Source organism: Cherax quadricarinatus, chromosome 89, assembly GCF_038502225.1.
Source record: "Cherax quadricarinatus isolate ZL_2023a chromosome 89, ASM3850222v1, whole genome shotgun sequence".
In the NCBI taxonomy this organism is placed as follows: Eukaryota; Metazoa; Arthropoda; class Malacostraca; order Decapoda; family Parastacidae; genus Cherax; species Cherax quadricarinatus.
The window spans coordinates 9,723,405-9,737,686 of NC_091380.1; the positions used below are offsets into that span (position 1 = coordinate 9,723,405).

Genomic DNA, 14,282 nt, shown 5'->3' on the forward strand with positions numbered 1-14,282 from the left:
TGGTTGTCTTCAAGACCCTGGTTGTCTTCAGGACCCCTGGTTGTCTTCAAGACCCTGGTTGTCTTCAGGACCCCTGGTTGTCTTCAAGACCCTGGTTGTCTTCAGGCCCCCTGGTTGTCTTCAAGACCCTGGTTGTCTTCAGGACCCTTGGTTGTCTTCAAGATCCCTGGCTGTCTTCAGGACCCCTGGCTGTCTTCATGCGCGAGCTGGACAGACACATGGAGTACCTGATCAACCAGGCTGTGGTTCCTACGTTGGTTTACACGCGGCCACCAATAACAACCTGGTTGATAAGCTCCTGATCCACCACCAGGCCTGGTCATGGACCGGGCCGCGGGGGCGTTGACCCCCGGAACACTCCAGGTATATTCAATGTATTCTCCAAGTATACACGAGAAGTATTCCCTGTTGACCCGCTTAAGATTAGTACAAAATATATTGTTTTACAGACAATAAAAGATCACAGTGGAAATAAGTGACTGACTTTTTTGAGTTATCCTAAATTCTATACATATATACTGCTACATACTGGGGATAAAATGTTGTTGTTGGTCCTGGGGATAAAATATTGTTGTTCATCCTGGGATAAAATATTGTTGATCCTGAGGATAAAATATTGTTGTTGATCCTGGGAATAAAATATTGTTGTTGGTCCTGGGTATAAAATATTGTTGTTGGTCCTGGGTATAAAATATTGTTGTTGGTCCTGGGTATAAAATATTGTTGATGCTCCTGGGGATAAAATATTGTTGTTGCTCCTGGGGATAAAATATTGTTGTTGCTCCTGGGGATAAAATATTGTTGTTGCTCCTGGGGATAAAATATTGTTGTTGCTCCTGGGAATAAAATGTTGGTAGTGATGGGGAAGATGTCGTCTGCTGGAGGAGGTTCACTGCAGGACAGAACCTTGAACAAAGTAGCTCTCTGCTCTGCTGTCTTCGCTGGTTTCGCCTACGTGGGTTACTCCTACGCCAAGACTGCCTTCTGCAGGAAGTTGGCACGCAGACACCAGCTGCGTGAGTTATATATTACAGGAGATAATGACATGTTATGGTGGCTGTGGGAGTGGCTCTCCCACCATGTTTTATCTGATTTCTTAATAATTATCACAACTTTCACCTTATTTGCTTCATGTACAACATTATTTACCGCAGTGGTATTATAATCATCAATAAAACCCAGCATAAGTACATTATTAACGTAGATAATGTTGTATATGTGATGACTGGGAGTGGCTCTGGGGCCCAAGAGCTCCATCTTTACCATATATTTCAACCTTAACTTAATATTTTGCCAATATTTACCTCATTTAAGATACTATTACCATCATTTTATACCCTGACAACCCATAAATTGAATAAAACTTTTTATATAACAATTACCAATAACCAGCTTCGTAATATTAAATTAATACATATTATGTTATTACTCAATATTATCTCTAATATTCTGCCATGTATAAAGTCTTTGATAAAAAATTATTAATATTTATCCACATTAACAAAATTATTTGGTTTAATTCTTGTTTTTAATATTTTAGTTTTCAGGGTCATAATTACGACTTATTTCTACCGTAATTTACAGTCCGGCTTTAAATAATAAGATATTACCAGGATCACGATGGAAATAAGTCGCTTATTTCCATTGTGGGTAATATACACACACTTGCGCTGCCTAAGTTCTCCAGGTAAACTTAACCTCTAATGGGGTTACGATTCAACGAACCCGTCGTAAGTCAAAAATGTCGTAAGATGAAAATGAACGTACGCTAAATAAATAACTGCTGTCACTCGATAAGTAAATAAACAAATAATTACTGTAACTAAATACCGGTATCGACAAGTAAATGAATACAAGTTACAGACGTGTTGCCTTAATGTTGGGTAATTATCTCAAGTTTCATCTTCCAAGTACAGTGGTACCTTGAGTTACGAACTTAATTCATTCCAGAAGGCTGTTCGAGTGCCGATACCGAACGAATTTGTTCCCATAAGGAATAATGCAAATTAGATTAATCTGTTTCAGACTCCAAAAATACACTTACAAAAAACACTTACAAAAATACACTTACAAAAAACACTTACAAAAATACACTTACAAAAATACTTACAAAAAACACTTACAAAAATACACTTACAAAAAACACTTACAAAAATACACTTACAAAAAACACTTACAAAAATACACTTACAAAAATACTTACAAAAAACACTTACAAAAATACACTTACAAAAAACACTTACAAAAATACACTTACAAAAAACACTTACAAAAATACACTTACAAAAATACACTTACATAATTGTTTGAGTTGGGAACTGTACGAAACTGAAGGTACCATTGTAATTACTTTTACACCATTGTAAAGTGAGAATATTGTAAGTCAGGGAGCACCTGTATGTTAAGCTGTGTATGGTAACTGCACTTCTGTATACCTGTACGTAAATAATCACATTTAATGTACCATTAATCAGGTGATGAAGAAGAGACGGAGGTGTCAAGAGTGGTGTTCCGGAGGTTGTCACAGACCACGCAGACAGATGCTCTCTTGGGCAACCTGGACGTCAGCGGAACCACCGGAAAGCTCATCATACGCCCCAAGACGGTTCAGGTTTGGAGACTTTGCCACCACGACTAGGGCATGTATTGTATTTTCCGGTATACAGTAAGTTTACAATTTAAGACCACATTGAGAATCTTCTATATTGCATATACGTAATATCATTATTATATCATTACATATTGTATATAAGATCATTATTAAATCATTATTATACACAAACACAATAAGAGCCAACATAATAAGTGTCAGTGGCCCAAGACTGTTCAACTGCCTCCCAGCATACATAAGGGGGATTACCAATAGACCCCTGGTTGTCTTCAAGAAGGCTCTGGACAGGCACCTAAAGTCAGTACCTGATCAGCCGGGCTGTGGTTCGTATATCGCTTTACGTGCGGCCAACAATAACAGCCTGGTTGATCAGGCTCTGATCCACCATGAGGCCTGGTCATAGACCAGGCCACAGGGGTGTCGACCCCTGAAACCCTCTCCAGGTATCCTCCAAGTAAAACAGAAGATTCCCAATGTGAATATTATACATAATTCAGAAGGCCCCCAATGCGTTTGTAAATTGAGGACTTAGTGTATGAGGTGCACATTTTTACCCCCAGTTACTTACTAACGTTACATTACACCTGCTCGGAAACATTGTGCCCCTACGTGTTTGCCTCACATGCCGGAAAATACGGTAAATCTGGGGTGGAGGGAAGGAGGAGTTGGGGTTATCCTAGGGAAATTTGATTGTTTTGTAACAGGATTTGATTGCCAGGGGATTGGACATTCAACAGCCTTGTGTGAACATGTTAAATATGCGTGAGTGGAGGCAAGTGGTTTTGTGATTTGATTTGCTGTTTGAGTGCAAGATTGGTAATGCTTGTTAAAGGATTTAGAAAAACTGGTTAGCTTGATTTGATTTGATTTGAGTCCTGTCTGCACTCTGAAGGAGGGGTGGTGGTGGGAAGTACAGTGCCTGCACTCTGAAGGAGGGGTGGTGGTGGGAAGTACAGTGCCTGCACTCTGAAGGATGGGTGGTGGTGGTGGGAAGTACAGTGCCTGCACTCTGAAGGAGGGGTGGAGGTGGGAAGTACAGTGCCTGCATTCTGAAGGAGGGGTGGTGGTGGGAAGTACAGTGTCTGCACTCTGAAGGAGGGGTGGTGGTGGTGGGAAGTACAGTGCCTGCACTCTGAAGGAGGGGTGGTGGTGGGAAGTACAGTGTCTGCACTCTGAAGGAGGGGTGGTGGTGGTGGGAAGTGCAGTGCCTGCACTCTGAAGGAGGGGTGGTGGTGGGAAGTACAGTGCCTGCACTCTGAAGGAGGGGTGAGGATGTTGTAGTTCAGAGGGTCATCTGAACTCTGAGGTCATCATGCTTCTCGCAAGATAGTGATTGAATGAGTGACAGTGAAAACGTGTTTTCACCTTTGTTGGGTCACCTTGCCTCCGTGAGAGATGACCAGTGTTAAAAAAATTGAACTCTGTTAATGATATTTTCAATACATGGACTGTTTGCCACTGAGTCATGGTGACCTGGAAAAGAAGAAACATTTTCATTATCACTCACTTCATCCCTGTCTTGCCATTGTCACTTCTACACTACAGTAATAAAACTGCAACCGGTGGCCTGGTGGCTAAAGCTCCCGCTTCACACACGGAGGACCCGGGTTCGATTCCCGGCGGGTGGAAACATTTCGCCATGTTTCCTTACACCTGTTGTCCTGTTCACCTAGCAGCAAATAGGTACCTGGGTGTTAGTCGACTGGTGTGGGTCGCATCCTGGGGGACAAGATTAAAGGACCCCAATGGAAATAAGTTAGACAGTCCTCGATGACGCACTGACTTTCTTGGGTTATCCTGGGTGGCTAACCCTCCGGGGTTAAAAATCCGAACGAAATCTTATCTTATCTTATCCACCCCTCCTTCAGAGTGCAGACACTGTACTTTCCACCTCCAGGACTTTCTGGCTAACTGGTTTCCTTGAATCCCTTCATAAATGTTACATTGCTCATATTCCAACAGCACGTCAAGTCATAAAAGCCATTTCCCTCCACTTGCTCCTATCACGCACACCACCTTTACCCCTTCCCTCTAACCTTTCCTAGGCCGACCCCTACCCCGCCTTCCCTCCGCTACAGATTTACACACCTTCCAAGTCATTTTGTTTCCTCTTCTCTAATTGTCTGAACCACCTCAACAACCCCTCCTTAGCCCTCTGGATAATACTTTTAGAACCTCCACCTCTTAATCTCTAAGCTATGGATTCTCTGCATAATATTCACACTACACACTGCCCTCAGACACATCATCTCCACTACCTCTGGATAACATTCTGTGTCTCCAGAGACTCCTCAGTGCACCACTCGCCTTTTTTTCCTTGTCAGTTCTATGGGTCACCTCATTTTTCATAGGCCCATCTGCTGACAAGTTCACTCCCAGATATCTGAACACGTTTATAAATACAGTGGAACCTCTACTTGCGAGCGCGTCCATGTGCGAGTTTTTCCAAATATGAGCATTCGATGGATCGATTTTTTGCTTCCATAAGCGAGCAAAATTTCCACAAGCGAGCAGACCTGAAGGCAGGTTCCTTGACACTGTTGAGGGACTCTTGCTCTTGATCTCGGGAATTGTATCTCATTTGTTTATTGGACTATCTTATTGAAACTTGGGCAATGTATGATAGGAAGACGCTTCTTAACATATACCAAAAATGAAAGAACTCTAAGCATAAATAACGGAGTTCACTTCTCAACAATTAGCCGCCCCTTTGCGGTAATTTTGAATGGTTTTTATGGTTGTATTCTCATTTTTTTGGTCTCGTTTGATAGAATGGAGATATATTACAGAAATAGATATGATTTTAATTGCTTTCACGATGAAAAGTGCCTTGAAATAGAGCTCAACCTAGGAGAAATGGTCCATTGCTTGGCTGTTTCAGAGTAAACAAATGACGTCACTGTCCATTCCAATATGCAGTCGTGAATGGGTTGACATTATTTATACAATTATTGCATTAAGGAATAATGGTAAATCTTATATTTTTTGTGTGAATAAAAATTACAAATTATTTATATAATAATAATAATAATAATAATAATATGTATAATAATATGTATAATAATAATACATATAATAATAATAGTATGTATAATGTATAATACAATAATAATCATAATAATAATAATATATGTATAATAATAATACATATATAATAATGTGCTACATATAATAATTATAATAATAGAAGCTTCAAAAGGCCATCACTAGATGGCAGTGTTTACCACAACAAAGAGGGAGCGGTTGTGGCCGCCTCCACCTGTTACATAATGACACATTTTATTCATTCTAGAGTATATATCATGTTTCTATGTTATTTATATTGTTTGTTATGTCATATTAGATGAACTGTGATATATAAATAAGCCATATAGATGATATTAGCGAAATTATTCATGAAGTATTTTGCCCGGTCTCCAGACAAACTCGTCCACCGCCGACACCGCCCATACCACTACATGAATGACATATTTTATTCATTTTAGGGTATATATCAGGTTTCTGTGTTATTTATATTGCTTATTATGTCATATTAGATGAAGTGAGATAGATAAATAAGCAGTAGAGTTGATATTAGCAAAATTATTGAATTACAGAATTCCACTGGAACGGATTAATTGCATTTCAGTTAATTTAAATGAGGAAAATTGACTCTGCAAACGAGCAAATCCAGTTGCGAGCAAAGTCATGGAACGGATTAAACTCGCAAGTAGAGGTTCCACTGTAATTCATTTTTTCAGAATATGTGAAAGGTCACTTAATAATAGTTTTCATTTCAGGAAAGAATTCGTGAGCTGAACCTTAAGGCACGACAGTTTGCCGATACGTTCATAGCTATCCAGGCAGGTAATGGCCATGCTGGTCATTCTGGTCAAGCAGTCTCTCGCAACTGTGCTATCCACGATCCTAAGAGCTTACAGGTGGGAACACAGGTACACGTTTGATTTTAAAACTTGATTAGCCTTAATTATACATATAACAGTAATATCTCCATGGAAAAGTGTGATTGAATTCTTCCTCCATTAGTCGTGTGTGTTGTAAGAGGTGACTAAAATGCCGGGAGCAAGGGGCTAGTAACACCTACTGGATTTAGGTCACCTTGCTTTGGTGGGATATGGTCGGTGTGTTAAAAAAAGCAATGCATATGAACATAGTACATATAAACTGTAGTACTGACATACCTCTGGCAAGACAGCAATGGAGTGAGTGATGATGAAAGTCTTTCTTCTTTTTTGGATCACCCTTCCTTGGTAGGAAAAGAGTAGATATAAATATCAGCTGCAGGTCTCTCTCGCTGTTTTGCAAACTTGCTTTAGGGATAAAGATTTTCTTTCTTTAAAATACATCAGGATTACATGGGATGGTTCTACAATTTTTAGCGTTACAAGTTGTCAGCAGTGTCAGGTAAACATTGTATTGGATATTTTAACGAGAATCCATTGTTCGGCTAACCAGTTCAAACATACTAAGTATAGACCATAAAAATGACTTAGAGTACAGCTTCTCCTCACTTAGCGATGTACTACTCGTTTACTGACGACTCGGACTTATGATGGGCTCTCTGACCAGTATGTATACTTAAATAATGTATCTTAGAGCTGATGTTTTCTATTCTGTTTATTACAATATACAGTACACTACTGTATAAACATTTAAAAATATACCAGAAATGTTATAAATGGTACAGAGGCAACATTAAAACAATATCAAGGATGATGGACACAAACTCAGTACCATTACACAGTGGACCCTCGCCTAACGAACGCATTGCATAACGTTAAATTCGCCTTACGATACATTTTAACGCTAACTTTTGCCTCAGCTAACGCTAAAAAACTCGCCTAACGATATTCGTTCTCAGGTACTAATTAATATCGTTAGCTGAGGGTCTAGTATGCTCCTCACTTAGTGATGAATTCGTTTACCGACGTGGTCTTAGGAACAGAACTCCATCATTAAGTGAGGAGAGGCTGTACTACCATTTAGGTGTGCATTATGCGGACTCAATGTTAGATAGAGGGGTGTTGATATGTTGCAGTTTTCTTTTTTTTAACCCTTCAACAGTCCAAACGTGTATATATACGTTCACGCGCGTAGCGCCCCAAACGTATATACATGTATACGTTTTCTTTGTCATTCATTCAACATTGCCACAATAAGCCTGAGTCACCTAGACATGAGAGAATGGGTGTGTGCACTCACTGTGTTCCATATTAAAATAATTGGGGATGCCTGGGTACCATATGCTCTTTTTTCCTTTTAAAAGAAAAGATTTCTTTTTTCCTCAAAAAATTTGGGGCGCTATGCGAGTGAACGTATATATACGTTTGGACCGTTTAAGGGTTAACTGTAATGTAGGCACGCCTCTGGCCAAGACAGTGATAGAGTGAGTGATGATGAAAGTGCTTCTTCTTTTTCGGGTCGCCCTGCCTTGGTGGGAAACGGCCAATGTGTTAATAAAAATAACTGTTAGGTATCCTATTTCTATCAGTAATTCCTTGTGTGTTGTAGATTGTTACTGTATGCTCAGTAATAATGCACGTGGAGGGAGACACTCAGGAGATTAATTAATTTCTATATTTCAACCTTTTGGGGTCCTCTTCAGCAGATCTGCTGAAGAGGACCCATTCACATTGTAAAAATATCCATTGTATTTGTAGTGTATTATAAAATTCAAAATGAAATAAACCTCCAGGATGGATTTTTTTTTAATATACAGCGGTACCTCGGGATACGAACTTAATTTGTTCCAGAAGGCTGTTTGAGTACCGATACCAAACAGATTTGTTCCCATGAGGAATAATGTAAATTAGATTAATCCGTTTCAGACCCCCAAAAATACACTTACAAAAGCACTTACATAAATACACTTACATAATTGTTGGCGTTTTGAGCCGTTCGTATCCTGAGGTACCACTGTATATAAGATCCCTGTTGAGTTAGGCTCTCTGGCTAGCTGTGACGTCACAGCTAGCCAGAGAGCCTAACTCAACAGGGATCTTATATATAATATAGCTAGTACTTACTACATATACTACACAACTACATTACATAGAAATTCAATAACACTACTAACATGAGCTCAGCTCACTCAGATAAGCTGTGAGTGGTAAATTTTGCCCTAGATATGAGAGAATGGATATATGTGGTAAGTGTGCACCACATAAAAAAATCCTGCAGGACACACTGCATAATGAGAAAAAACTGCAACCATGTTTTTGGTTTACAACAGCGACTTTGCGGTGTATTTTCATATGATGGTTTTTATTATATTCTCAGTTTCTTGTCTCATTTGATAGAATGGAAGATATATTACGGACATAGAGATGATTTTGATTGGTTTTAGGAGTGTAAATAGCTTGAAATTGAGCTCAAAGTAGCAGGAATGTTTGCTTTTTGCCGATATTCCAGGATACACAAATTACTTCACTTGTCAGTTCCTGATCAGCCGGGCTGTGGCTCGTACGTTGGTTTGCGTGCAGCCAGCAGCAACAGCCTGGTTGATCAGGCTCTGATCCACCAGGAGGCCTGGTCACAGACCGGGCCGCGGGGGCGTTGACCCCCAGAACTCTCTCCAGGTAAACTCCAGGTGTCCAATACACATCCAACTGATTTAGCAATGCACTCACATTATTTACACAGTTATTACAATAATGCAGTAGTCTGCATAACAGTAAATCTTCTATTTTTTTGTTTGAATAAAAATTCAAAATGGAAAGCAAGAGTAATATAAGAGAGGCCTAGAGATGTGACTAAGACACAGAGGAAATGTTTGTTTATTGCCAGGAATGTCTACATTGTTTATTCTGGACCCTGTTTTTGAATTGGCCAAATTACTGATTTCTGATCACTTTACTGGGGAGTTGAAATAGGTAAATGGACAGTTTCTTGTACTCGGTCAATAGAATAGAAGAAATACTAGCAAAATAGCTATTCAGCAGGTTAGGTTCTGAGCTACTGTAGGGGCCCTGCTTATACAGTAGGTTAGGCTTGGAGCTACTGTAGGGCTCTGCTTATACAGTAGGTTAGGTTCTGAGCTACTGTAGGGCCCTGCTTATACAGTAGGTTAGGCTTTGAGCTACTGTAGGGCTCCGCTTATACAGTAGGTTAGGTTCTGAGCTACTGTAGGGGCCCTGCTTATACAGTAGGTTAGGCTTTGAGCTACTGTAGGGCTCCGCTTATACAGTAGGTTAGATTCTGAGCTACTGTAGGGCCCTGCTTATACAGTAGGTTAGATTCTGAGCTACTGTAGGGCCCCACTTATACACCAGGTTAGGTTCCGGGCTACTGCTGTAAAGTGAAATATAGCCTTTTTTAACTTTCAACTACATATAAAAGCCTGGTAACATGTTTACACTATCATATATTAAGTGAACAACAGTGCTAGGCCTAAAAAATATATATACAGTACACACATTACTTACCTTAAAATATTTTCAGCCTTAGCTTTTAGGGCATGGTGAATATATTTATTGTAAGAAGTCTGAATAAAGGAAGAATAGGTATGACTGAAAACCTCTGTATTAACAAAATGCCGTAAAGCAAAGTGCTGTAAAGTGGGGCCCTCCTGTATCTGTATTTCTACTTTCAACACACCGGCCGTATCTCACCAAGGTGGGATGACCCAAAAAGAATAACTAAAGTTTCTCTTTTTAAATTAGTATCTGTATTTATGGTTTTAATTTCAGTGTTCGCCCTGGAGTTCCCCCCGACTCCTCAGTCCTGTCGATGTTAGACATCTGATCACTTCAAGATCAACAGAGAATCTGACTCATATGCCACCAGATGGCACTCTCTGCAGGTAGGTATTTGCAGAATTGTTATATCCTTTCTCGTTTATGTTCACTTACACTCGTTAAATAGCATTAAATACAGTAAGTACTCATAAGTCACGTGATCCAGCTTAAGTTTTCATTATTCTGCAATTTCAGTTCACTCTATTTCCAGTTGTAACGCACCATTACCGCTAAGTCACATCAGGGTAGAACAGGTGGTGTCCATTGTCATTATGGTGTGACCCTTCTTTCCTTGGCCAAGGCCATTTTTTTTTATTTTGGTGTGGGGGAGGCCTAGCATCACTGCTTGACATAAACAAACTAGTCATCAGTACACAGATAAACTGCACACAGGGGAGAGGGGCTTACAATGATGTTTTGGTCTGACTTTGACTATTTACCAAGTCGTAAGATTCTCTCTCCTGTGTTTTGGATATTTATATATTTTTCCAGTCATGGTATTGTACCTTGTTGTTCTTTAGTCATCAGTCTCTGGACACAGTATACAATAGTGTCTGTGGTTATCTCTATTTTCATTCATATCATCACCAGCGGTTGGAGTGTGAGCAAAGTAACATTTATGAAGGGATTCAGGGAAACCGGTTAGCCAGACTTGAGTCCTGGTGGAGGGAAGTACAGTGCTTGCACTCTGAAGGAGATGTGGATATATGTTGCAGTTTTTTAACTGTAGTATAAGAACATAAAAAAGAAGGAACACTGCAGCAGGCCTACTGGCCCATGCAAGGCAGGTCCAAGTCTATTACCGGCTTAAGCCAATGACCCAACCTGGTCAGGTCAGGGCACATCCACTTAAGGAAGGAGCACAGCATCAGACCCTCTTGTACAAACTATTTAGGTCCAACTCGCATCCACCCACACCCACTCGTGTATTTATCTAACCTATTTTTAAAACTACACAATGTCTTAGCTTCTATGATGGTACTCGGGAGTTTGTTCCACTTACCCACAACTCTATTACCAAACCAGTACTTTCCTATATCCTTCCTGAATCTGAATTGTACCAACTTGAAACCATTGCTGCGAGTCCTGTCTTGGCTAGATATTTTTAGCATGCTATTTACATTACCTTTATTCCTGTTTTCCATTTATACACCTCAGTCATATCCCCCCAAATTCTATGCCCTTCAAGAGAGTGCAGATTTAGGTCCCTCTGTCTATCCTCATAGGGAAGATTTCTGATACACGGGATCAACTTTGTCATCCTCTTCTGTACGTTTTTCAGTGCATTTATATCCATTCTGTAATACGGTGACCAGAACCGTGCAGCAAAATCTAAACGAAGCCTAACCAATGATATATGGAGTTGAACGACCTGAGGACTAATATTATTTATTCTTTTTGATATGAAACCAAGAATTCTATTCGCTTCATTGCAAACACCTATGCACTGTTGTCTTGGTTTCAGATTACTGCTAACCAGAACTCCTAAATTCTTTTCGTAGTCAGTAATATTAAGATCTACATTATTTAGTTTATGCGTGACATGGCACGGCTCTGGCAAGACAGTGATGGAGTGAATGATGATGAAAGTGTTTCTTTTTTTTATGGGTCACCCTGCCTTGATAGGAAACAGCTGATGTGTTATAAAAGAAATCAGCTTACTTCCTCTATGGCTATTAATTGTAGTACCTAAGAGGATTAAAAGTGATGCTGGTGTCAAAGAGACAAACTTGAAACTCATAATTTCTAAGAAAATTGTGATTGAAATTATGGTTAAAGTAGATGTTGATGGTGGTGGAGGTTATGGCTGGTAGGTTACTCACACAATTATATATTCTTGTGCCTTAAATAGTCATTTACCTACCCTAGCTGCATTTATTTAATTGTTGTCCCCTCTGGGGACGTTCATTGATGCTGGTGAGGGGCTCTTGATCTAGGGAATTGGATCTGTGCTCCAATTCCCTGAATTAAGCCTGAATACCTTCTACTCCCCCCCCCCCACAGGTGCTGTATAATCCCTTTGGGTTTAGCACTCCACATAATTATAATAATAATAATATAATTATTGTACTTATATGTTGGTGATTGATAATAGTGTGGAAAGGTTACCAGAAGAGAAAATTATGTAAAGTTTATGATGTAGTGAAGACAGAAGTCGTGGTCAGCTATTTTGACTGATAAGAGCCACCTCAAGTACAGTGGATCCCCGCATAACGATTACCTCCGAATGCGACCAATTATGTAAGTGTATTTATGTAAGTGCGTTTGCACGTGTATGTTTGGGGGTCTGAAATGGACTAATCTACTTCACAATATTTCTTATGGGAAAAAATTCGGTCAGTACTGGCACCTGAACATACTTCTGGAGTGAAAAAATATCGTTAACCGGGGGTCCACTGTACAGTGGTACCTCGAGTGTCGAACTGCTCCCAACTCCAACAATTACGTTAGTGTAGTTTTGTAAGTGCTTTTGTAAGTGTATTTTTGGGGGTCTGAAATGGACTAATCTAATTTACATTATTCCTTATGGGAACAAATTCGTTTGGTAACGGGACTTGAACAGCCTTCTGGAATGAAATTATGGTCAAAACTCTACATACCACTGTATGTCTACACACTTGTGGAACAACAAGAACAAGGAATGGAAAGAAAGATAATGTTCTTTCTTGTCACTTTCTAGTCTGTGAATCTGGTAGTATACAATACCGACATGTTGATAAGTACCTTTCACCTACACGGTAGGTGAAAGGTACTCAGCTGAAGGAGCCTACTGTGTAGGTGAAACATTTTGGAATAAAGATACCGAACTGTTGCACATACTTGGAGAGGGTTTCGGTGGTCAACGCCCCCACAACCCAGTCCCAGACCAGGCCTTATGGTGGATCAGGGTCTGATCAGCCAGGCTGTTACTGCTGGCCGCAGGTAAACCAGCATACAAACTACAACCTGGCTGATCAGGTACTGACTTTAGGTGCCTGTCCAGTGCCTTCTTGAAGACAGCCAGGGGTCTGTTGGTAATCTTCCTTATGTATGCTGGGAGGCAGTTGAAAAATCTTATTTTTATTTATTTCTTTATTTTGTGTCTTTGCAAACAGTACATTGAGATTTTATATTTACAATAGTGGGTTGCAATGCAAAGAGAGCCTTGATTATGCCTAGGCATAATAGGCACCTGACACTTAACATGTTGTTTCTTACCATACCCCCGGCCGGGATTGAACCTGCGGTCATAGAGTCTCAAAACTCCAGCCCGTTGCGTTAGCCACTAGACCAGCTAGCCACAATAAGATTCATCCAACTAGGTATATTTCTACACCATAGGAATGTTAGCACAGGCACCTCTGTGACCACAAATGCAAGTTTTTACAGACGAATCTCCAGCTAGCGTGGCCGTGACGAACTCTAGCTCAAGTCCCTTCACCTAGTTGGATGAATCTTATTGTGGCTAGCTGGTCTAGTGGCTAACGCGACGGGCTGGAGTTTTGAGACTATGACCGCGGGTTCAATCCCGGCCGGGGGTATGGTTTGTTTGCAATCGTGTCATTACGATTTCTTAAGTCATGTTGTTTCTTAGCGTGCGTGTAGCGCCCCTGCTTTTCATGTGTCTTATCACTTTTTACGCTGTTTACAACAAGAGTGAATGAATGAAACTGTTGTTTGTTGTTGTGAATGCTGGCGGTTCTGAGTAGTGCTCTTGTCTCTCAGTCAGTACAGAATATTTAAATTAAATTAAAAATATGATAATGTTGCCATTTTTAACTGTAGTGTAGGCATGCCTCTGGCAAGACAGTGATGGAGTGAATGGTGATGAAAGTGTTTCTTCTTCGGGTCACTTGAAGAGGGCTCTTCATCTGGGGAATTCAGATGCTCTTAATTTCTCAGATCAAGCTTGGTTATCTCCCAGTCCTCAGGTACTGTATAACCCTTACAGGTTT

The 14,282-nt window shown here is 40.2% G+C and overlaps 1 protein-coding gene across 1 annotated transcript in view; it reads left to right on the forward strand.

The window, feature by feature from the left end:
- The first annotated feature begins 867 nt into the window (after positions 1 to 867).
- Positions 868 to 14,282, forward strand: part of LOC128697305 (uncharacterized) — a 132,691-nt gene continuing 119,276 nt past the window's right edge. The window contains exons 1-4 of the mRNA XM_070104168.1: positions 868 to 1,016; positions 2,475 to 2,611; positions 6,391 to 6,531; positions 10,300 to 10,412. Of these exons, the coding sequence (XP_069960269.1) occupies positions 869 to 1,016; positions 2,475 to 2,611; positions 6,391 to 6,531; positions 10,300 to 10,412 (539 nt within the window). The 5' untranslated portion in view covers position 868. The remainder of the gene's footprint in view (positions 1,017 to 2,474; positions 2,612 to 6,390; positions 6,532 to 10,299; positions 10,413 to 14,282) is intronic.